This window comes from Penicillium canariense, assembly GCF_028826845.1.
Source record: "Penicillium canariense strain IBT 26290 chromosome Unknown utg000001l_segment0_segment0, whole genome shotgun sequence".
NCBI lineage: Eukaryota > Fungi > Ascomycota > Eurotiomycetes > Eurotiales > Aspergillaceae > Penicillium > Penicillium canariense.
This window is the reverse complement of record NW_026622728.1, coordinates 6541791-6566435: the sequence shown is the minus strand read 5'-3', so window position 1 is coordinate 6566435 and position 24645 is coordinate 6541791. Positions and strand designations below refer to the sequence as shown.

The 24645-nt window shown below is 50.0% G+C and overlaps 7 protein-coding genes across 7 annotated transcripts; 3 read left to right on the top strand and 4 right to left on the bottom strand.

The window, feature by feature from the left end:
* Positions 1 to 730: 730 nt before the first annotated feature.
* N7482_002242 (CENP-N/CHL4 family protein) lies at positions 731 to 2182 on the bottom strand (the record flags this gene model as incomplete). The annotated part of the gene is made up of 1 exon (XM_056684367.1): positions 731 to 2182. One exon carries the CDS (start codon positions 2180 to 2182, stop codon positions 731 to 733), a length of 1452 nt encoding a protein of 483 aa, XP_056547973.1.
* A 1726-nt stretch (positions 2183 to 3908) lies between these two features.
* On the top strand, positions 3909 to 5351 carry N7482_002241 (putative bZIP transcription factor (MetR); the record flags this gene model as incomplete). Its single annotated transcript, XM_056684366.1, has 2 exons — positions 3909 to 4197; positions 4756 to 5351. 2 exons carry the CDS (start codon positions 3909 to 3911, stop codon positions 5349 to 5351), a joined length of 885 nt encoding a protein of 294 aa, XP_056547972.1.
* A 2294-nt stretch (positions 5352 to 7645) lies between these two features.
* Positions 7646 to 9183, top strand: N7482_002240 (FAD-dependent oxidoreductase; the record flags this gene model as incomplete). The annotated part of the gene is made up of 2 exons (XM_056684365.1): positions 7646 to 7949; positions 8024 to 9183. The coding sequence occupies 2 exons, from the start codon at positions 7646 to 7648 to the stop codon at positions 9181 to 9183; spliced, it is 1464 nt and encodes a 487-aa protein (XP_056547971.1).
* A 163-nt stretch (positions 9184 to 9346) lies between these two features.
* On the bottom strand, positions 9347 to 10433 carry N7482_002239 (uncharacterized protein; the record flags this gene model as incomplete). The annotated part of the gene is made up of 2 exons (XM_056684364.1): positions 9347 to 10267; positions 10317 to 10433. The coding sequence occupies 2 exons, from the start codon at positions 10431 to 10433 to the stop codon at positions 9347 to 9349; spliced, it is 1038 nt and encodes a 345-aa protein (XP_056547970.1).
* Positions 10434 to 14269: 3836 nt separating this feature from the next.
* On the bottom strand, positions 14270 to 15813 carry N7482_002238 (uncharacterized protein; the record flags this gene model as incomplete). Its single annotated transcript, XM_056684363.1, has 2 exons — positions 14270 to 15586; positions 15685 to 15813. The coding sequence occupies 2 exons, from the start codon at positions 15811 to 15813 to the stop codon at positions 14270 to 14272; spliced, it is 1446 nt and encodes a 481-aa protein (XP_056547969.1).
* Positions 15814 to 18753: 2940 nt separating this feature from the next.
* N7482_002237 (uncharacterized protein) lies at positions 18754 to 20106 on the bottom strand (the record flags this gene model as incomplete). Its single annotated transcript, XM_056684362.1, has 2 exons — positions 18754 to 20006; positions 20073 to 20106. 2 exons carry the CDS (start codon positions 20104 to 20106, stop codon positions 18754 to 18756), a joined length of 1287 nt encoding a protein of 428 aa, XP_056547968.1.
* A 382-nt stretch (positions 20107 to 20488) lies between these two features.
* N7482_002236 (putative DNA mismatch repair protein (Mlh3)) lies at positions 20489 to 23476 on the top strand (the record flags this gene model as incomplete). The annotated part of the gene is made up of 2 exons (XM_056684361.1): positions 20489 to 20735; positions 20790 to 23476. 2 exons carry the CDS (start codon positions 20489 to 20491, stop codon positions 23474 to 23476), a joined length of 2934 nt encoding a protein of 977 aa, XP_056547967.1.
* Between the last annotated feature and the right edge of the window lie 1169 nt (positions 23477 to 24645).

Sequence of the window (24645 nt, the reverse complement as noted above, 5' to 3'; positions counted from 1 at the left end):
TTAAACGGCGCCAGGGTAGAATAGGAGTTTAGCAAAGATGAAGTTGTTAAATTCGGCCCCCAAAGTAGGGGATAAGAAGATCCACTTAAGTAGTCGTTTAGTTTCAACACGCAACACCCCACTATGTATGAAGTAATATAGAGTACCAGTTCGCTATCGAAAAATTGGCCCCTAAACCCCCGCAACGATCCAGCCATGACTGCTCTTGGTGAGGCGATCAGGTTATTCAAATCTTATGGCGGCACCCTTGAAGAAGCAAAACAAGTTTGATCATGATTTGGCTGGTAAACGGGGCCAATCCACGCTTGTGCGACAACAAGGGACGTAATATCCTCCACATACTCAACACACCTTTGCATGCAAGGCCCTTAAATTAACATCCAGGCCAATTTAGTGTTCCGTCTTGCCTGATACTGATATGTCCTTTATATACACTACTGAATCTCAACGAAGAGTCGCGGTTATTTATCTCCCGCTGCTGGGAGCTCTCGCAATCCCGGCACGACAGTGCTGCCGTCATCAATGTTAGACTTATGTGGCTAGGAAGAGGAAGCCGCGCTGTGAAAGGGTAAAGTGTAAAATGCGAAACATGGCATCAAAGCTCGCAATTGATTCCTGTTCACCAGGCAAATTTGCTGAATATGGGTATCATCATAGCAAAGGCCCCGGCCAGCCTGGCATCCCGCAAACCCCCAATACGCCACGTGAAATATAAACCAAACTCCAATTGTTACGCTGGTCTCTTAACCCGCTTGCCATCGCGAACAACTGCCAGACTGATAGCTTCCTCGCCCGTCATCCAGGACGGCATTCGTTCGGGATCAATCACACCTAGCTCCGCGAGCTTGCGGATTCCGCCGATGACGTCCGATCCGGTAAAAGTGAGCGAGACTGGATACCCAGTACCTGCCGGGCTATCATCATCACGAGTTGGGGCAGGCGCATCAAGTAGTCGAATATCAAGACGGTCCAAGGGCGCAGGGTTCTGCGAGCCCCCAGCTGTTCCAAATCGAGAGTGAATTGCGAGCCGACGCTTTTTGGATGTGGGTGAGAGTTCCGAGTCGCCGATGCTAGATTGCCGCTTGGATGCCGTACTCGTTTCCCCCTCGCGCTTCGCGTTCTCTTTATCTTCCGGTGACCGGGGTTTTTGACCCCCGCGCATATGTTCCTCCGCCGAGACTGTGCTAGCTGGGCGCGGATCCAACGGACTTCCCTCAATAGCGGCATCGGCGAAGATGCTAAACGCACCGTTTGCCGCAGTTGTCCGCCCCGGACCGCGCAGCGCTAACAGAGTGGGCAAGCTCTTCGCTGCCAGTGCAGTGGCTTTCAAGGTATACCGTTCTTGCGGGCGAGAAAGCGCCTTAGGAAGTGCCTCGCGCACCAGGCGCTGTAGACTTCGGGGGTCCGTGGCAATAGAACTTATTGATGGGGCCGCTTTAGAGCCCGTTGAAGCGGAGATGGAGGTGTATATGAAGGGACAGCTGTCGGGGAACGCGACGTAGATCAGACGCGACGAGTCAGCGAAGATCTCCGGCGTCTGTCGAGGAGATTGGTAGGGCGTATCGATGATGAAAATGCGGAGGAATGTCAGTGGGAGAGTCGATGAGCGCGAGATGTGGTAATGTCCTTTCACAAGCGGGGAGATCTCTTGCTGGAGGGCCTTCACGAAGGTCGCAGCCTGTGTACGTGGGATACTGCTCGACCAATCGGCCACAGGACTATTAGCAGACTGTTTCTGCCTGGACTCAATGAGACTGAGCTCCAATGCTGTCCATCGCAGACTTGCGGGATGATCGTCCATATAGCGCAAGTCTGCCATTGCGAGCTGGCGCAGTGTGATACCATGCCGCCAATCACCCTCCAGTATACGCTCTAGAACTTCTCGCTTGCCGCCTTTCCGATCCTGTAGGTCCTCATAGGCTTGACGGACTTCCTCGACCGTCTCGGCCGCGGGGTATGGGAGGGTCTCTTCGTCGTCGATGCCATTCTCAGCCTCTGGTTGGAGATATGGCGGAAATGATGTGATATTGCGGTCGTCAAGCCATAGCAAAGCCAGATCTAGTAGAGCTTGTCGGGAGAGTTTACCAAGGGTTTTCGTGAGGGAGGGGGTTGTCGAGGGGATGCGAAGGTTGTTTGGGAGACTGGCGGTCGTTGGGGCGCGGATTGACTTGGAACGCGCCATGGCTGATCGCATTGACCAGGTAATGGGCTTTTGTTGAAAGAACACTTCAGGAGAATTGCATGGTTCAGGACTGAAAGCGCCGAAGTTCTTGTCTTGTTTTTTTATTTCCCTGACTGGATTCCACGCGACGAAACCAGAGCATCAACAATAAGCGTCACGTGGTGATAAGCAATGGGTAAATTATGTCACGGGACTATGAAGTAGTTAGCTGAGTGATCCTGGAGCTTTAAAGGCGTAATCCAAATGCACATCAGGCTCTTGAGAGGGTTTGATAACCACAAGGTTTCTGTTGAACTTGGGAAGTTCTGTACCAGACAATCTGGTCGGTTTAGTATAATCGGGAGAGTGACAATGCCTCCCGGAAACCCAACATACACTTTGGACCTGATGAGTCGAATCACTCGAGTTTAGGGGCCATCTTAACGCAAAGCTATTGACTAGGATTCATGCCATGGGGTCTATGGGATTTGCGACGGATATCTCGACCCCAGAGACATGGCCAGCTGTCCCAAGGAGGCCCCTCCCTACCCTGGACCCTGAGCTACTACCTGGCCGTTGCTGATTTGTCCCGCCAATGCGAAGGCCGTCCGTGCTCCAACTATAGGATGTCGTGACGCAAGCTCCCGTTTCCCGAAATGCTGTCGACAGGGTTTGCCCAAGACAGTGCTTTGCGACGCGTTTTCCTGCTTTCCAGACACTTGCGCCTTTCATGGATCGCTTCTCCGGGTATCTGATTAATAATTCATCGGGGCAGAATCGGGAGAATCAGGGAAGGTTCGATGACCACACGGTGACTTCAGGTCCGACCACGGCTGAGCTGACCAATCCGGGCAACTACGTCCGCCAATGAGATGTGCAGGTGGCTGCCCGGCGAATTGCAAGCCAGCAGCCGCGCTTGTCGCTATAATTCCCTGCCCTTTTCTGCGAAGGCGCTGAACTACGATGCTATGAGGTGTCGAGGGGAAGGAGGGAGAGAGAATGGCTGTTCAAGGGTTGATATTTCCCTCGATCTGTGCGGATCTGTGTGATCGGGCCCTGCTCAACCCATTGACCCCAATTGGGGAGGACGTTCCGAGAGTGGGTTACCCGTGTGGGCCGCCTCCGGTCATCGGCCGCCCTCCCCGGTGATTTTGAGTCAGACTGGTTGTGCGACCGTTTCTGCTGCGTGGTCGAACACAGCTTGGGAGGTGAGCAATAAGCTTAGGGATACTAACCAGTAAGAAGAGAAACAATGTTAGATTGCTACTGTATGAGCGAAGAGTGAAGTATACGAGGTGGCTGCCGGGCTTCGGTCATGAACGTCGCTAGCGGCGAGAACGTTGATTAATCATCACCCCTCGTCGGCACACCCCCCCACCACTCCTCCAATTCAAACTCTAAGAAAAAACCCACTTGGTGGCCCCGAACACCCACATTGACTCGACCCTCTCTGCCCTCTTTCCTTCTCCATCTCTCTCCGTCGCCGTCGCCATCCTCGCCATCCTCGATTCCATCGCGACGCCCTGGGAATCCGCCTGCACCCATCACGACTGACTCAACCCTCTTCACCTGGGTTGAACTGTCCCACCTGTATCGGCCCAGAGCCGCAACCGGCGCGTCCGGAGTTACCTACAGAGACCGTCCATGCGCAGGACCTTCATTGTCCAACGACGAAAAATAGATCGCAAATCCGATCTCCTTTGACTCGAACGCTTTTACAGTCAACGTCAATTGATAGGACGTCAAAATGGCCAACTTCAACGGGCGCCGCGCCCCCAACTTCTCCGAATACCTGGATGACCTGAACGCCATCCCGTCGCCCTACGATGAGGCTGTGCAGCAGCGCCAGCAACAAAACGCCTTCAACCTCGATGAAGAACTGGCGCTCTTCACCAACACCGAATTCTTCGATTTCGACAAGTTCAACGACCTCAGCCTGCCTACATTCGATTCGGTGGAGAAGACATCGCCCGTTGAGGCCATCGCAGAACAGTCTACACAAAATGCAGACATGAAATTTTTGGACTTTTTGAATGGTAAGTTAATAAGTTGAGGAGTGATATTGGATTCTATTGGTCGCGCTCCATGGTTGGACAAATTCCCCTGCGGCATGAGTTTCCCTTGGTCACTCCATGCCGATCTGCCTTGCCCATGGATACATTGTCATGGAACTATGCATGATGGCTTGTGACCACCGGAATCACTGCATTACTCGCCCACTTGATATTGGCTCTGGCTGCAAACCTCATGTCTTGGCTGGATGTCGTCTTTTGGACGCTCGATGTGGCCAATCACTCCCCGCACACAGCACCACACCTCTTGTACCCTGGTGTAAACGCTATTGAGGGCAGGCACTCGCTAGGGCTGCAGGACATCCATATTGTGTGGCGTGGGCAGAGACGTCTTTTATGTCCGATCTGCCCCGAGCAATTGGTTTCGCAGTCGTGAATCCTCTCCGCTATTACGCCATTTCACGTGATCGGGAAGGCACTTGGCCCCGAAAGTGCAATTAACCAAACCATGTCGGGCTTATCGAGGGCGCGACAATGTAGATACTGTTCTTAAATACTGAATGCTAACTTTGATTCGCACAGATGGTTTGGGTAACATGCCCGAGTATCAGCACGAGCTGAACCCCGTGAACGCGTCGGTGCCCGTGCAGAACGCGTCTTACTCGAGGGTCCCCTCTGTGTCCCACGCGCATATAGCGGTTAATCCGGCTCCCGCTCAAAATTTGCCCTTGACCGCCCCTCAGAGCGTGGCCTCCACGCCTGCTCAAAATGCCGTGACCCCTCCCGCACCTGCCGCTGGCCCGAAGCGTAAGCACACCCAGAAGTCGACCCAGGCTAGCGCCGAGGAGGCTGCCCATGTTGCTGCTGAGGAGGACAAGCGTCGCCGTAACACCGCGGCCAGCGCTCGGTTCCGTGTGAAGAAGAAGATGCGTGAGCAGGCTCTGGAGCGCAGCCTCAAGGAGACCACCGACAAGAACGACGCCCTCGAGGCCCGTGTTTCTCAGTTAGAGCTTGAGAACCACTGGCTTCGGGGCCTGATCATGGAGAAGAACGGCACCGAGGAGCGCAACGAGGCGTCTGAGAAGGCGATCTCTGAAATGTTCAAGAGTTTCCTGGCCTCGCGCCAGCCCGACTCAAGTCTTTCCGAGTCAAAGCACGGCGTCGGCACCACTGCGTAAGCGGTCAAAATATTAAAAAGAAAAAAAAACCCCAAAAACCAAAAAGATCACTTATTCCCCGCAATCTGATCCATGCACTGCTACTCTGTTTCCTGATGCTTCTAACGGTGGGCTTTCCTGGTGGAGTTCCTACTCCCAACCCACTGTCATTTTTATTTTTGTTAATATGATATGAGCGATTTCTATTTTATTTTGCCGCTGTATGCTATCTTAGGTGGCATCTGTAGGTGGGAGTGGCAGAGGACTATGAGTGATGATTATCTACTGTGCAGTTTGATTGAATAGACACTTGACCTTAAATAATAAGCTCTGCGTGTAGTTATGGAATGTATTCGCTGCCAAAATGGGGCACATTGAGGCATGAATCTGTAATGGAGACCTTGCCGAGAGAATCCTTTTTGGGTCTATTACAGCTTCCAGAGATCAATCACTTTCGGACACCAGAAAGTATCCGTGGTTCAAGTTCTATGGTCCAATTCATCTCGCCCAGAGATGGAATCGAACCCACTCCACCGCAAGGTCAGTCGTTTCAACGAATTTGAAAATGAAGTGAGCCGGCCAGCTTGTTTTAGTAAATGGATGTCAAGCATCCTGGATGTGCTAAAAAGCGAGCGAGCAGTCATCTCTCGTCGCATGTGGTCAAGTAGATGGACGAATCCTGAAGGTGGATCATCATAATACCTAGGGCAGTTGTTGCCACATGAAAGCGGAACAATGCAATCCTAGGATGAAGCAGGTTTGAGAGTGCAATTATGATCTTGCCGCAGGATACCTCAACGTTCATATTACATGGTCTCCGTTCGTCTCGAGGAATTCACATAAAGTGCTGTGAGCGAAAGCTAAATCTGATTGGAAGTCCCGCAGTGAAATGTACATGACGTGAAGCATGACTACTTCAGACTGAGTTGTCAGCTAGGGAGGTTCATATCCCAAAGTGGCAATCTTGTGACGCCCACTGCACAACGCAAGATGTTCGGCGTGCCAGTATACGAGTAGCTGAGGCTTTGGCTCAGCAGATGTCGGTTCATTTTATCATAAACTTGGCCTTGCCGAAATCGATATACGCCTGTGGAAAGACTCGCGTATTTGTTGATTTTATGTTGGCGCGATCGCGGAGATAGTGAGATGGATAGTGCACATACAGATGGTGGGGTGAAGCCGCTATATCTACATTTGGATATTATTTCCAACCATCACACTTTATTCTATCTATTGAGGAGCCAAGTCCTTAAGGGAAACGGTGACTCCCAGCTCCAAAAATAGACCGCTTAGGATCAACGCGGCGGAACCTTTGCGTTGGCAATATAATTATTGCAACCCTGCCAGTCCATTGGACCGACTAGTAGCCTTAACGTCCGTCTCTACCGTTTTATATAGGGACATATCGATGCGAACATAGAAGAAAGCGGTGCAGGTAAGGCCCGGTCGCTCAGCCGAGAGATCTGGGATGTGACAGGACGCAGATAACTTGCATTATCATTGTTCTCGAGCAGTAGTGAGTGGAGTCTACAAAATAGCGTAGGTGTGGCTGGCTGACATTCAGGGTTGTGAGTTGGTCAATGCTGATGGTTGGGTGAGGAAGCAGCATGGGTTCTAAGGGGCAAGACTGTGAACCCTCGTTCATCCCCATTATTCCACAGGTTTCAGGGGCGAACACCCTTAGAGCATAGTTACCCAAGGATGACCAAACGTGATCGCGTTCCCATCCAACCTGTCATGCTGCACCTGCACACGTTTTGACACAGCAACCCACCGCCTCGGCAATTCAAATTTGAAGTCCGATGTGTCGATCTAATTTCTCGAGAGTTGACCCTTGTGGGAAGCTGTCATGTTTATCACGACCGAGCGCGAGATCCACCCCTGGATTAAAACCTCCACGCGCAAGGCTGATTCGACGCCACTTATCCGAGTCCGAGATTATCAACATCGTTTTCCCCCCAATGAGACAGAACCGAGCGCTGTTGTTCAGCCCCTTCCCAGTCGGTTAAATGTGCACACTAGCATGAACACCTTTCGAATCGGCCTAGTCGAACCCTAATGCTCCATGATGGAGTTGCTCTCGTGTCTCGATGCTTTTTAGTGGCAGCGTCTACTGCTGCTTTTGTGCGGCGTTTTCTAGGTCTCCGGCTTGGATCATCATTGGATCGCTTGGTGTGGTAAACAAGCGCCTGCATGTTTGGCTAGGCGATGCATGTGACTCCACTAGCGTCTTTATATACAGCTATTGCCTTGGTCCCTTGATGTGAAGCCTGGTTCTCTGGAAGAATTTGGAAACGTCGCCTCGGGTACCCATTATGGCCGCTGTCAAAATTTTTCTGCTCACTGTGAGCGCAGCCTCAGTTGCTATTGCGGGTAGCAATGGTAACTTGAAGACGTGTCTTCGGGATGCCTTGACTGATTCCGGTAGTGTCGCGTTCGCAGGCGATCCTTTCTATCAGGTTGCGGATGTGAATCGCTATAATCTCAATATCCCTGTCACTCCGGTGGCTGTTACCTCCCCTACTTCGTCGCAACAAGTCGCCGCCATTGTCCAATGTGCAGCGGACAACGGATATCACGTTCAAGCGAAGAGTGGTGGGCATAGCTTTGGCAACTACGGTGTGTATTCTGCCCAAAAGATGAGCAAGTGAAAGGTTGTTGAAAAATGAAACTAACATGTGGAATGGCCATAGGCCTCGGTGGAACCGATGGTGCTGTTGTCGTCGACCTGAAGCACCTCCAGCAATTTTCCATGGATAGCACAAACTGGGTGGCAACAATTGGCTCCGGCACCTTGCTGGGAGATGTGACCCAACGTCTTCACGATGCTGGAGGGCGGGCGATGTCTCACGGAACTTGCCCTCAGGTTGGCACCGGTGGTCATTTTACAATTGGCGGTCTCGGCCCTACCTCGCGACAGTTTGGTGCAGCTCTGGACCACATTGTGGAAGCAGAGGTTGTGCTCGCCAATTCGAGTACCGTGACTGCCTCTGATACGCAGAATCAAGACATTTTCTTCGCCATCAAGGGGGCCGCGTCTGGATTTGGTATTGTCACGGAGTTTAAGGTTCGCACCGAGCCTGAGTCTGGCACTGCGGTCAAGTACGAGTATACTCTCGAGGTCGACAGCACTGAGGAGCGGGCTAGTCTCTTCAAAAAGTGGCAGGCTTACGTGGCCAACCCTAAACTGACGCGCAAGCTGGCATCCACGCTTACTCTGCTTGAGGGCAGCATGATCATCACGGGCACTTTCTTCGGCACGGAGGAAGAATACAACGCGCTGGACCTGGGCAATCAGTGGGGGGGAGCTACGGGAAGTGCAATCGTCTTTCAGGACTGGCTCGGTCTTGTTGGCCACTGGGCCGAGGAGGCTGCGTTGGAGCTTGTAGGAGGAGTTGCTTCTAACTTTTACTCGAAGTCCACAGCTTGGACGCCCAGCAACCTGATGAGCTCCGAAACAATTGACGAGTTGTTTAACTACATTGACAGTGCAGACAAGGGTACTTTAACTTGGTTCCTCCTGTTCGATTTCCAGGGTGGCTACACCAACGACATTCCAGCTGACGCAACGGCGTACGTCCACCGTGATGTCCTTATCTGGCTGCAGTCATACAGCATCAACTTGTTGGGGTCTGTGACACAGACTCAGATCAACTTCTTGGAGCAAGTCAACAAGCTCGTTACCAACGATAAAGCCCCATATGCCGCTTACCCGGGCTATGTTGATCCTCTGATGCCGGATGGCCCCGAAGCATACTGGGGATCTAACCTGCCTCGGCTGCAGCAGATAAAGGACGATATTGATCCTAAAAATGTGTTCCGCAACCCGCAGAGCCCGTCTCCTGCCAACTAGAGAAATTCTCTTCATCCTTTAGCCGAGTCCAAGCTAGACACTGCTGGGTCAAGGAAGCTTGATGGGCCGTATCTATTCACAAGTACATAATTTCGTCTCACTTGACTTATATGGTGTTATTTTTTATAGAATACACCATGTTCGGGGTTAAGTCTCGACGGTATCATGATCTCCTTGCAACCACCACCACGCCTCTCACAACTCCGCTTCTCGCCCACCAGCCGAATAACAATTTAGCTCCCCGAAATTTGCCCACGTTAAGTCCATACGGTTGCCCATCTTGAAGTCTTTGGCCCAAGAATTCCGATATGCCGGCAAAAACATGCCGGGAAACGTCCTTGATTTCGATTTGGGACGCCTCGTACCCCGCCGCCACTAGAAGACGCACATACTCCTCCCGAGTAAGGAAGTTTCCGAATGGTGAGCCAGTTATCCAACACACTAGCCGCATCCTGAGACGTTGCCACCATGATGTATTATCAGCTAGAAGAAGATCATAGGCCATGAAGGAGGCGTGAAGGGTATTCCGTGCATAATGAAGAATGGGAAGACGTGAGGGCCGGAAGTGATACATCGTATCAAGAGCAAGAAGCCAGGTAGATGTGTCCGGGTCATGTGTGGTTCCAACAATATTGGAAATTGAATTTTGCAGTTCTCCAGTCCAACTCGAGGGCTTAGCGCCGTCGGCGCAGAAAACATCTGCGGAGCTACAGCTCCCCTGCCCATTATTCCGCTTCTGCTGCAGGCGAATTCGCTGTCGGGCAATTTGTGCTTGTGAAGGCTCCAGGGTGATCCCTATGTAGGTATTGACAAGAGGCTTCAGCGACTCTTTTCCAATAATATGTCGCAAGGCTGGATCGGAGCCCCCATCAGAAGAGTTGAATCCAGATCCAGAGGCCGTCAAAGCAATGTTGGGGGTTTTATCCAATGCTCCATACGTCAGTGATGCAATGTATGCCGACTGGTCACCGCATCCGCATCCCACGTCCAATATTCTCACTGACGGGCTCCTTTCCGTGGCGAGACCGGTCTCTAGAACCTGGTCAAGCAGAGCTTGGCAAGCTTCCGGGAAATCACCAGTATTCTGAGGATGTTAGTGGGACGTCAAAGTACTTTGAAGGGACGCGACTTACTTTCCAATATCCCATGTTCATCCACATACTCTCAGGCGGCAACTTCATGTTGAGCACCGCATGGTTTAACCCATACACTCTGGTCTTCCCCAGAGCCCACTTGAGAAATCCCAGCATGTCTATTGACAGTTACCAATGATTCCTTGGGCCGCAGAAATATTACAAACGATAGTGGGCCCAAGGTCCTGTTGTGACGATGCTGTCAGGAGGTTTGCCATGACGATCTTCGGGTTCGCGTAGGCGCGTGAGAAAGCTCCGGATTGGTGGGCCCCGCGGATGCCAAGCCTTGGTCTCTCTTCACACACTCCCTTTGTTGACGGTCTATTTATTTTCGCCTATAATTGAGGAGAAAATCCCAGGCATATATCACGTACGGGCAACAAAATATTCTAATAGAATGCTCTACATTCCTTGACGTCTAGCTTTTGTTGCTTTTTAATGTAACTGTTCCTCCCGCCTCCCCATTATATATTGGCGGAGGAACTCTGATTTTTCTTTTCCTCAAGAAACGATATATCTTCAAGTATCAGTTAATGTATACTAAACAAGATCCAAAGCAATCCGGAAAGTTATTTGAGCTGAACTTGAAGCCAACCGGTATGATCCAGAAACCTACACTCGATCTTTCAACTCAAAAGACACTTTCAACGTTGATCGAATATAAGGTTTTGACGGGTGCTCATGAGGTAACACAACCTCACTTTAGCCTTGCTACTGTGGCATCAGACACGAGCGGCGACATAAAGTGCTGACTCAGTGAAGTCTCCATAGTCTCCTTGAGATTCATTGGTATACTGCCACAAAACGCTCTATGTAACAGAGCAATTGATTCGGAAACCAAACCCCAAGCCCAATACATGACTCGTGGGTGGTTCCCTTAATACTCCAATCCCACGGCTACAGCTGAGTTCCGGCGGTTATGTATAAAAGAGAAAACATAAATTTAATTGGTAGAAGGTGCTTGCTCTGCCGTCGGTCCGTGAAGAGGGATTTACCAAGGAGTAACCACGGCACAGTGACGAAGCTATTTTCATGACAACTGGCAACTGAGAGAACCTTAGATCCTACTCCTTGAATCTGATTCGCTGAAAATCCGGATGCATACAGATTCGTGCGACTATGAGATGACAAAATGGGAGCTTCAACCCACCATTTGCCCTTTACATTGTCATGTGGAAACTGGATTGTGCCGCGTACATACAACTCTTAGCGCGGGGGCTCTCAGCCAGATGGAATAAATCCTTGGGTTTCCCATTAGCTCGTAATATAAACAGCAAAAGATTTCTCGTCTGGAAGAATTCGAGCATCATAAACTACCTGGAATTTCCCAGTATGGTCATGGTATCAGCATGTTATCTCCTTGCCCTTGGTAAGAATAAATTACTCTTTTCCCCAGGCCTATCACTCTATCCCATTCTTACGCACCTTCATGTTGAAAATCTAACTTGATAATAGCACTTGGGAGTACCTTATTTAACTACGCCGAGGCAAAACTTCATGATACAACACCGGTGAGAGTGAATGTGACTGTCACAACCGCCAGTCCCTCCGCTTTTGTAACCCCGAACTCGGCTCTTATATGCGCATCCTGGTTACCATGGATACCTGTAAGCTAACACTGATATGATTTCAATTTTCACACTCCAATGCCATCTCAGAGACAATGGACTAAGATTGAAATGATTCATAGTGCCCAACTGGCCGGACATGTTGCAACTTCTTCTGCGTCGATCTTACATCTAGTCCACAGAACTGCGGAAACTGTAGTATCTCCGTATGTCGTTATTGCCCACTTTTAGCGGTACTACTCGGCATCTAATGCCGCTATTTAGTGCGCTGGAACACATCCTGGCTGTTGCTCAGGGAACTGCACCGACCTGGGATCCGACATCAAGAATTGCGGACTGTGTGATACAAGCGTGAGCCTTGATCAACTATCCCGTGCATTTGCGCATGTGGCGAACTAATATTCCATAGTGTAAGGGAACAACTCCAGCTTGCTGTTCCGGCATATGCTCTGATTTGAGTTCGGATATTCTCCATTGCGGTTCTTGCACTGGCACTCCTTGCCTGGGAGTTGTCCCTGGGTGTTGCTCAGGAGAATGTACAGATGTTGCCACAGACCTCAACCACTGCGGAGCATGCAATAAAACGGCAAGTCACTTCCAGTTCCTTAAATGAGGTTAGCGTTGGTGCAGTGATCTAATTTCCCATGTAGTGCGCTGGAATCCAGCCAGCCTGTTGCTTAGGAAATTGCATTGATTTAGCTTCCGATGTTAATCATTGTGGAAGCTGCCTTGCTATTCCTTGTCTTGGAACCTCGCCAGCCTGTTGCTCTGGTACATGTACTGATTTGAGCCTCAGTAATTCCAATTGCGGGGCTTGCAATCATGCTGTAAGCATCGCCCCTATAATTTTCCTGGCCTCCGATAACACGAAAACTTGTATAGTGCGCTGCCTCAAAACCCAGTTGTTGTTCCGGCAATTGTACTGATATTACGTCCGATGTCAATCACTGCGGTGGTTGTATAGCTCTTCCATGTCTAGGAGGAAAGCCTGCTTGCTGCAACAGTACTTGTCAGGATCTTTCTACCAGCGTGAGTCATTGTGGATCATGTACAGCCACTCCATGCACTGGCCTTCTGCCTGCCTGCTGCAATGGGGTATGTACAGATCTCGCAGTCAGCACTACTCACTGTGGGTCTTGCTCGACTCCAGCTTGTACCGGTAAAAATCCGGCTTGTTGTAATGGAAATTGCACCGACCTTGCCATTGATCCGAACCACTGCGGCTCCTGCTTAACACCGCCATGTCTTGGCTTAGTGCCTGCTTGCTGTAATGGAAGCTGTACTGATTTCAGCTCTAGTATCTTCCATTGTGGATCCTGCAATGCCCCAACATGCAAGGGTACATTGCCCGCCTGCTGCCAGGGAGGATGTGTTGACTTGTCTACGAGCATCAGCAACTGTGGACAATGTAATAAGGGTGTAAGTCTGATCAATGTCTTCTATCCTTACTCGTCAATGTTTCTTTCAGCATGTTCTGTCTATATATTTCTGCTGTTTTATCTATTACCTTTATTCTCATACTCTAGTCTTTGCTTCTATTTGTCTCTTGCTTTATTCGTCTTCCTATCGAATGACCAAACATACTCTTGGGCTGTTCAGCTTCTTGAACACAATAGCATTAACTGCATATCGCTAGTGTCCTCTTGGATCTGGAGGTGGCGCATGTGTCAATGGGATCTGTGTATCCTGTCCAGCAGCGCAGCCATTCTGCTCCGCAACGGGAATATGCGTAGGTGATCCCAAATCAGATATTTTTATATATGGTATTAACATCTTTGCCAGTGCCCGACCGGTACAACATGTGTCACAGGCGGACCTCTTCCAGGGTGCTGTCTAAGTACCAACCTCTGTCCGGCTCAATCTGGATCAAGCGGTACTAATATCTGCGTATGTGACCTGCCAAACCTTCTGCTTCTTCTGCGATCCGCATGCCCTAGAAGGTTGGTCTAACTCAATTTGGCCGATATAGTGCCCAATACCTTGTCGCGTGCTTGGTGGTAGTAGTAGTCCGGTTTGTGTAGGCTACTAAATTGTTCATTGAATTAAGCGCCCCTAGGGTTGAGAGGGGCCAAAGGGCCAGATGGGGGCCAAAGATAATTAGCCAAAGGGTCTAGTGGCTGAAAAGTCAAGGTGATAATGAACAATCCAGATTTACAGAGAAATCTCCGCTCGACGCTTAGAGCAGTCGTAGGCAGAACATCAGAATCTGGGTCGTATATGCCGCATTATATGTAGCGCTATATTTGCATAGACAGGCTTCACTCCCATTCATGCCCATTAGAGTAATCGTCAATCCACGTAAATACTGTAAAGGTCCATCAAAACATGGATAAATATGTAAATCAAATCAACTATAGGGTATGATCACCCCCGGGCATTAATCACTCATGCCGCTGTGACATCCCAGGGCACTGTAATGCCGAGGTCTGTAGCAATCCGCATGGCAGAGACGACACATCCTTCAAGCAGGACCATACCATCCCAGCACCACCCACCTGCTAAGTAGACCCCATTGTCGCCGTTACGCCAAGAACTCAACGAAACAGTTGAATCAGAGAAGCTCTCCTGTTCCCTGCGATTTCGGAAAATCGAATTGATAAGTAGGCGGCTGAGTGGGCTGCGTAAGACACGAATAAAATTTGCCGAACGAAGGACCTTTGATTTGTCCAAGGGAAAGAGGGGGTTCGTTGTGACGAGAATAGAGTTAGATTGCTCATGGACCGACTCGGTTTTGGTGCCGTTCGAAAGGAGGTGAATGCGCTGCGTCCCGATGTTGTAAGAGCCTCGCGCTTCCTTGGAGCATTTAATCAAGTCCTGGGTAGCGGTGGCATGCAGCATTGGTTTAATGGTTGACTTGTCGGTGTGTGCGACCGTTTCAACAATGGTAGTAGGAATGGCAGACAGTTGAGAATCCAGAGTGGGAAACAACGAAGCAGCAACATCAGGCGAAACGGCCAAGACGACTAGATCAAAGTAGTCTGAGGAGCTGTTTCCATCTCCGTTTGAGTACTTGATTTGGACCCCATTCCCTTGCGGGATCACATGCGTCAATTGAACGCCAAGACGCAGTTCCACGCCTTCCAGAAGCTTCGGCTGAACACACTGGACACCCGCGGTTACGACGAAGTGCTGCTGGCGATGGGTACGGCGCTTGTAGTCCAAAACGTCGGAGGCTGGAAAGTTCAAGAGCTCCTGGTGCGAACAGGTACACACGCTCGAGATAAGGGGGAGGAGGTAGTTGGCCACATAATACTGCGGCAACCAGATGCGACGTAAATAGTGATCAAGCGACTCGCTAAGTTGCCCCGTGTGGAGATTCTCGGAATATGGTGAAATGACGAAGCAGCAAATGGTAAACCACAGGTAGCATAACACCGTGTATATAGCCTCCATGCACCAGTGGATCATGTCTGATGTTCGAGGGACCGGGGGCATCTGGTGAAAATTAGACGCATAAACCATTTGCGGCCTCGGAATGCAAGAGGAGCCCGATGAAGATTGCTGGTGTTTCGGCAACCTTGTAAAGCTGAAAAGGAATGGTTGCGCATGGTACTTGACTCCCAGATAGTCGTACATCCGGACCAAATTGCGATAGAAGCCACCCGCAAAGGCGCGCATGGGCACATCAGCCCATAAAGATGCACCTGCAGAGTCCTGCGGAGGAATCTGGATTGACTCCGCACTCAGTGAAACTTGATCTCTCTATCTGGCCTGTTAGTCGTGAGAGTTTCGAAAACCCATCGGCCCCTAACTCGGCAAGGTCCCCAGGGCGAGTGACGCAGGGTCAAGGATTGACCGACCTTCTCAAGCAGAGTAACATGATATCGCTTCTGGGGATCCTGGTGTAACAAGTGCGCAGTGGCCAGACCAGCCATGCCCGTACCCACGACAGCGACCGTCTTCTGGCGCGACAGCTGAGGTTTCTCCATGGTGACGACGGCTCCTAGGTAACCACGAGCCGTTTGTATGTAGAGGGTTGATTACAGGCGAGGTATGCGAGACATGGAGGCGTCTAAACACAGCTGTCCACGCCAAGTAGAGTGGTTGGGAGCAAAGGTCAAGGTGGCGGTATGGCAGTCCTCGCTGCGGAAAACTTGAGTTGCGGGTACACAAAATTCCCTTGGCTGTTGGGGCAAGCACATGGTACCAACTACACGCCCAACCCAATCGCAATCGATCGGCAATAGTCGCGCTACACCCGTATCAGGCTTATGCGCTCCTCCGAACGCCACACCCATCCATTCTTCTTTTCCCTGTTTTGTCCAGCACCCCTTTTGCACGGTTGCCTGAATCCAAGGTCCCGACGTAATTAGACGCACCACTAGCGCATTGAACCTTCAGGGGGGCCTATGCCGCGATTAGTCACCCCACATGGTGTTCACTAATTTTGCTCATAGAGACTCTTTTCACCGTGTCTGATCCGACAGTCAAATTCAAAATTATCGGAACTGATTGTAAAAATTCATCCATTCATTCATACAATTCTATATGACTCTCGCCTCAACCCAAACGGGCCGTTGTGGCGGCAATAATGTGCACCTCATGCAGCCTCCGAGGTCCGGTGGCGTGTCTAGAGCACAACCAATCAACGTTATAACAAATAAGCCGGGCGGAATATCCAAGTTGGTTCACTACGCCCTTGATGTAGACTGTCGTGCCATTCGTCATGCTATCAGCTTCTAGACCTTCAGGAAATTATAAGTTTCACCGTGAGGTTCCGATGGAGATGATATGAGGCCCAGAAGATAAAGCGGAAAGGAAAATCTACAGCAGGCGATAAGGGGCACCCGGCCAATAAAGATTCCAACGCAGCGAGGTCAACTTCATACTGTTAGCAAACTTCTCTGGCAGTAAATGCACTTCCAGAAATTGGAAAGTTACCAGTCGAAGTTCACCAGGCATTCATACTCTTCTGGCTCAAGGGAAGAGTCTCGAAAGCAATGCTTTATGCCCAGGATAGCGAGGATTGCAGCAAAGAGGACAATTAGGAAGCAAACTAGATATCGAACGGTCGTAGCGCCGCCTGCAGTTTTAGCAGATTTCTCAATAATCCCGTCGCAGACTCCAAAAAGCACTCAGTGGATACTGGTTTTCTATCTTCAATTTTGTCCTCCGGTATAATTTTTTAACAAATTTTTTGGGGAATGTTGATCTTGTCCATTCCTGGATGTATATATTTGCAGGTTCGAATTCGACGCAACCCGACGAATTGTATGCATAGCGACGGCCTCAAGGGATATCTCATCTTCCTCGCAGGTTGTATTGATTTTCAATAGAACAGTAAAAGTTGCCAGCTTAGCGTGGATGTTGGTCGTCAAGTCGACCGACCTCATGCATTTTGCATAGTATTCAGGATATCCGACCACTTAGCCATCTGGTTGACTCAACAACCAACATCTAACAACCGTCGACCAAAATTACCACCATTCACATTTAATGCCATCTTCCACTTTGAGCTGAAATAGAGCGCTACCTATGTGCAATACCTTTCCTCAAACAGGTATTAAGCCTTTTCCCTTCTCTGGTCCTTACATGTCTGGAAACAAGACCTGCTTGATTTCTAGGTAGATGTCTGATCGCTTGAGTTCTTGGTTAACTGACATGCTGCTTGCTGTCAAGTCTTAATGACCGTGGATCATCTTTGGGCTTTTTAACCCTTAAATTCTTTGAACCGGATAAAGTCTCTACAAGTCAATACTTTTTGCAAACGGACAATGTTCTCCTACGGGAAAGAAAGTCTCAGCGACCAATTGTACTTGACAATGTCCCTCGACAGCAACCCAGTCAAATAACAGAGCAAATTTCCTTTGCGAAACAAAATTCATAAGTTATGAACCAGGAGGAGGCAGTGAGGACCTTCCAAGTAAAATCCTATTTAGCAGGGAGAGCCACTAAATAGGGGCTTTAAGGATAGAGGCGGCACCGGTCTGGGGGGGGAGTGAGGTCAGTTCCGACGGAAGGTATGATTGAATAAGTCAAAAGGAACCTTGCAACACACCAAAACAAGCGACAAAAGCAATCTCTATTTTCTCCTTTTCTCTATTTGAAGATTCCAAAAATCTGTTCAAGGTAACGAGGCAAGGGCAGCATCTTGTGTGCCAGAATATGATAAAAGGCAGATCACGGTCAGGATCAGTAGGTTGGATCGTAGGAGTATGAGGCTTCAGTGCAATGACCGGCGAGCTGTGAACTGGCCGATGCTAAGCATTCTTGCTGGTAGACACCATCTCTGCCATCATGTACGCCATTCTATATGATCTGGCCACATCGCCCTCGATATTGGAGATGATGGGGGAAGTTTTAGCCCGGACTACTAGCTCCAAAGCAAGAATGAAAGTGGTGAACAGTTTGAGCCCTGACACATCATGCGGGCTGATTCGATTAACTAGTTGGCCCTAAGCATGAGTGGAAGTAGTGTGGTGCGTGGTTCGTCTACCAGTACTATATGCCGGTAATCATTAAGCGACATGGGTAGACTTGCATGGGCCGTGCACATATCTGATCCTTAGCAAGATGCACATACGAACGTAGAGTATTAATTCTGCATGGCTCTTATGAATACACGGACCAATTTGCAGAATCATGTATGCAGCTGAAGTAAAAAGAGAAAACCCCAGACATACCGCAGAGGGTATCAAAGTTCCTGCCCTGAAGAAAAGAAAGAAAACAAACGCCCGGCGTTCGAACGCCGTAAAGCCAATCCACGCAAAACCCCAATTTCCCAATTCCATGCATCAATTCATTAAGAAAGAAATATCTTCATCCGGAGTAGGTGCATCCCCTTGACAGGATTCTTGCGTAAAATCATTCGAGACCTTAATCATCGCCCCCTTCAAATGACATGGAATCAAGACCATCGCCATCTAACATTAGATTTCATGTGGGTCTTCATTGAAGGAGACCTCTGGCTTGGGCGCCGAGTTCTCATCTGTTGCTTCGCCATGCTTACCCTCCTCGCCTTCGTCACCAGTGATCTCACCCCATCCGGAGCTCCTGCGGCTGACGCGGCCAGAGGCCATGGCAAGAGGGCCGCCTACACCCCCTGTGATACTGGCAGCCGTACTGTCATTTCGGCTGTGGGAAGCCGCACCACTACGAATGCTTGCCCCGTCGCCTGCGGGTTGGCTCTGCTTCGCGGTGTAGAAACCGCCTCGTTCGCCGCCGGTGCTGCCTAGAGGTGCAGTACCAGACGAGTAGACACCGATGCGCTCAGCACTCGCGAGACCGACGATGCTAGGCCGACTTAACACACCCTGTGCGTTGAAGGCTGAAGTGCTTGACGGCTCGACCACATTGCCGCTCAGAACGCTTAGAGGCAAGCTCTCGCGGCTGCCGCCGAAGACCGATGAGGGTGCCAAGGCGCGAACAGATGCATTTGTATCCAGAGAATTCCGACGACGACGCTTAGAGGAGCTCGCCAATGTTAGAATGGAGGCATTATCGGTCAGGACATTGTTTGCTGTCGCAGTACTGTAGGTCATCGACTGGCTGTTGGGTATGAGGTGTGGGGGCACAGCGGTAGCGGGCGAGGACAAGGTTGGGAATTGGTGTGAGAAATGACCTTGTTGGTTCCCAGAGCTCTGTGTCGAGCTTCCATTTGCCTGTCCATGTTGGGTATTTGACGCGGGGTACAGTTGGGTAGATGGTGCCGCCGACTGCACAGTTGTCAGGGTGGTGGTCAACGATCGAACTGAAGGTGCAGGCGATGAGAAGGTGCTGCCTTCGCCTCCGCCGTGTGAGCTTAGTCCTCCACCTCCTGTCGCCAATGTCCCTGCCTTGGAGTACCCTGCATCCGAGATCGTGGTGTCGCCATTGGTCGAGACAGTAGGGGCAGTCGACTTCGCCGGATTATCATAGCCAGAATATACCAGAGAAGGGTCACTCCGTGAGTGAGACTCTTGTCTATCACGATCTCCGGCTTCTGAGTAGGAGGCGCTGTGGTTTGGGCGGTTAATTGTGCCCGACAGGGGATACGGGTTGTTGCCCTGGCCCCCATTCTTCTTCCCCTTGGGGTTTGTGTGTCGCTTGTTGGACCAACGGTGAGAGCCCGAATCGGAGGAGCTCTTGAGGCTTGCGAGACGCTTCATCCAACTCGAAAATGGGCGGCGCCGACCGTTGCGATCTATGTGTATACCCATTCATCAGTTAGCTGTTCCACACAGGACAGGTGTCCAGCAGGGAAGCGTACCGTGCGCCCTCGCGGGCCCTTCAGCTGTAGCCATGGTAAAATCAAGTAGCAAAGGTTTAGAACGCCTCTTGCCTGGTGTTACTCAGGAGGAGCAGCGTGAAGCAGCTGGCAGGTCGAGTGGCGCCAAAGGCAAGTGCGATCGTGCGGGACGACTGTTTATCCGCGTTGGTCATGTGCCGACCCTTGATGTCAGTCGCCATCGTTCACTTCAACTAATTTTCATGAACTCCTTTTAAATCGAATTGTGTTTTGTGTTGTCTGGATCGTCTGTGGTATCTCACAACAACCTCGAATGTGACAATTATGAAAGGGTGGCAACGTTCCTGCCGTCAATGGAATCCCACTAGTGATTCAATAGGAAAGCATGCCTTGAACGAAACATTCGCGACAAATCTCTTTCTGCGGGCTCTTCTGCCATGTCTTCGCCTGGGACAAGAATTCAAGCACTTCCTTCAGATGTGGCAGCTAAGATCAGGTCCTCTACTTCAATCACTCACTTAAATGGAGTGATTGTCGACTTGATCAAGAACTCGCTGGATGCGGGCGCACATACAATCCTCATCTCGGTGGATTTCAAACGTGGGAGCTGCATAGTGGAAGATGATGGCGAAGGAATACTACCGATTGAGTTTGAAAGCACAGGTGGGCTTGGAAAAGCACATCGTATGTCACCATGTTCTACCGTCAAGTTACTTTGCCCTTTAACTCATGTCACAGATACGTCAAAGTATCAAAGACCTGGTGTCTATAGCCATCGTGGTATATTTCTGGCTTCTTTGGCCTCGCTGTCCTTGCTTACTGTGACGTCTCGTCGTAGCCAACATCCAACGACGAACTCCGTCATCTTTCATGATTCAAAACCCGTGGCACGATTGATCCCTGCGCCAGCACATCAGGGTCTTCGGCTTGGTGAACGTGGCACTTGCATCACTGTCAACGATCTTTTTGGCAATATGCCGGTGCGTGTGAAAAGCCGGGCTTTAGCTCTCGAAAAGCCGGAGGACTTAGAAAGAGAATGGGACAATCTCAGATATTTGCTGGTCTCTCTCATCCTGGCCAATGCCCAGCTCTCGAAGCTGGTCGTTTCAGATGCGGCAAGAGGCAAACGAATCACGCTTCGTCCTACATCTCCTGCACGATCTCGCTCTCCCAACCTTTCTGCGAGTGAAATGGATCTCGGACGTATTGGGTCCATCCTCTCCCAATCCGGCATGATCGACTCGCGGAACATGGATTCATGGCGTGTCATATCGGCGTCGATTCCAGATCTCACGATTCATGCAGCGATATCGACTGTGCCAAGTCCCTCAAAAAAATTCCAATTCATTTCGTTGGGCAAGCATCCGGTTCTATCACGAAACCGCACAAACGTCCTGTTTAATGAGGTCAACCGATTAATGTCTATGTCTGACTTCGGAAACACCGGGGGTCTCTCCGACACAACCCCGGCAAGTCCATCTCCAATGTCTCGAATTTCTGACGCCTCAGTCAATGTGGCTGGTGGAAAGTGGGCCAAGCCTGTCAATAAATGGCCGATGTTCTACATACGCATTGAAACCGAGTCTCTTGAACACTTCGAGGATAGCGATGAACCCTCTGCCTCCGAGACGTCCATACAGGGCATTACAGATGTCCTTGAAGCAATGGTTCTAGAGTTTCTGAAGCAGCAGAATATGCGACCTCGTTCTAGTAGACGACTACAGAAGCCGCCCGATCGGTCTCAGAAAACTACCAGCACTACGCGGACGAGTTCTACGCGATCTGACAGCTTCACCAAGCGTGGTCGGAATTCGAGTACCGAAGAGTGTTTTAGCAGCCACCTGAAACTTCCTTCTCTTCAGAGATCGCGATCCGCGAATACGGGTCCATACTTCCATAACTGGTCCCGAGTCAAAGCCGCAAAGCGTGCTGAAAGTTCAGCCTTTGGGGCTGGCGCTAATGGTGCGGGCCCTATTTCTGAAAATGACCATTTTTCGAGCGATGAGCAACTTCCTTTTCTTACAGAACACCCACGAAGTCGTCTGAAGCACAGTCGACACTTCGTTGCATGCTCTGATCAACCAGATGCATCTCAGGATGAGCCAGTTCCCTCGGTAGGATCTCTCAGAGAAATCGACCAAGGCGAGCCCGAGCTTGATTTATCGGAGGCTTTTGCGGACAAATTGATGTCTTGGGTTGACCCGTGTACTGGGATAACACATCAGATCAACTCACGAACAGGCCAGACCGTCCACCCTAGAGCACTCAGTGCTGGTCCTAGGTCTAACCGCTTTCTTCCCACTTTCCAAAAGCCAGACCGTTCTAGCGAACCGAGATTCAGCTCTTCTTCTAGCCTCTGGGTGGATAATCTGCTAGATGGATGGGATAATCCTATATTCGCTAGAACGGAAATGTCGGTGCCAAATCTTGATGCTGGATTGGACTGCTTGCATGATACGGTTCTTTCTCCACGTTGCCATGAGGACGTTGGATTCTTGGACAGTACGCAAATTGCCAAATTCAGAGGCAAACTGCGACGTCAAAGCCTGGCGACGGCCACCATAATCGCGCAGGTCGATCAGAAATTTATCCTTGTCAAATTCCGCACTATGCATGCTCAGGCTCCTGCTGGAGATGATTCAGGGGAAGTCTTGGTCTTGATCGATCAGCACGCAGCTGATGAGCGATGTCGAGTTGAACAACTGTTTAAAGACATGTTCATTTCCCCCGGCTCTTTACATCAGTGGGATCAAGTTCACACCGCTGAAATTGACCCCATTACATTTGGCATCTCCTCTACAGAAGCTGCTCTGTTTCGCAAATACTCATATTTCTTTGGAGGCTGGGGCATTGACTACTCCTTGACCGAAAAAGGAGAATCTGGAGTGACTGTCCACGTAAATACACTACCAACTCTTATAGCTGAGCGCTGTCGACTTGAGCCCAGTCTGATTGTGGATCTCCTTCGCCGTGAGATTTGGACCAGCGAGGAGGAAGACGGAAAGCCATTAGGCTCAAAAAGGGCATTGAGAAACTTTTCATTTGGCCACGATTTTGATGACGAGGAAGCATCATCGGATAGAATTGGTGCCACCGCTGCGCATCCATGGGTACAGAAAATGAGCGGCTGTCCGCAGGGTGTCCTTGATATACTCAATTCTCGCGCATGCCGCGGTGCCATTATGTTCAATGACCCGTTGGATATTGAAAACTGCAGAGCATTAATTACACGGCTGTCACAGTGCGCATTCCCGTTCCAATGTGCTCACGGCCGACCGTCCATGATTCCCATTCTCGGCTTGCGACCACCGTCTGGAAGTCACCCTTTGTTCTCTGATGCTGGCATCATGGGCTCAGGTTGTGATGAAAATAACGATAATGGGTTGGACTTCTTGAAGGCATTCCGGGCGCGGTATGCGGATTAGATGATTGGTCGAGAGATGATGAATATTCGTGTTGTATACAGTACTATAGGGTTCATAGAAAGATACCCATCCACTATACTGACAGTCTCATCGTGGAAACCCACGCAACGTAGGATCAGCCTCTGCCATTATGCCTTTTCTCTTGTCATGTTTCCCCAAGCGATCCCAAAATCATAGCACTTCAACATCAAGGCATATGATACGTCGAATCCATCTAGGCAAAACACCCTTGGAACCATAAACAATCTAGGTATCTCGAAGCAAGCGATGACAATACGGAGTAATCCTAATCTTCCGCTTTTTTCCCCCGAAGACAGAGAAATACGATTACAAACTGGGTATTTCGGCAAGCATCATACCGTAAGATCTCCGTCGGGGGTGCGTGAAGCTTCAGCCCGCCACATTGGTGGTGTGTCAACCCTCATACTGCATGAACTAGCATAAACCGTATTCATCATGCGAGCCATGGTTCTGCACATCACCTACGCATGACTCGAAATAGATTCCGATTAGTCCCAGAGGCACACCTTGCAGATCTAGGTATCCGTGTTGTCCTACAATGCACAGATCCTGAATGACAGAAACCCTGCTTTAGTCCTGAATCCAAACTTACGGATTTTGACGTATCTCTTGCATTGGCGGCTACCTCCACTGTATGTATGCAAGATCGAAATCGGAGTGTGGCACAGACTGTCGCAGAAGGTGGTGGAGGGGCTCCATCCAATGATGCTTATCTTTGGGAGTAGAACCTGAGATGCATCACTTAACCCCTCAGTTGAAAGTTGAAGGTTGCTGTTGTGACTTAGGCCATTGCAGGCTGATTTGAGGCTGATTTGTAGGCTGAGTACAACCCATGGTTCGTACTACCAGACTCTAATAAAAATTGTCGTTCTCTCTTGCGACTCTACCTAGAGTAAATATTATCGAGTGGGAAGATCGAGACCGGGTCATGGTATGTCTGTTATAGACGGTCAGATAAGGTAAGAGTTGTCCTTCAAACTTTATTGATAATATTGAACTCTGTGGCATCATCGCTGGAGACAAGCGGCCCATAGGTCATGTGAACTTCTCGCTGGTTGTACAGATGTGAAGTCTGTGGGCAAATACACCGTGCCCTTCATGATACGACGTGCTGTCCGAGCAAAAGAAAGTACCCGAGAGATCGGCAG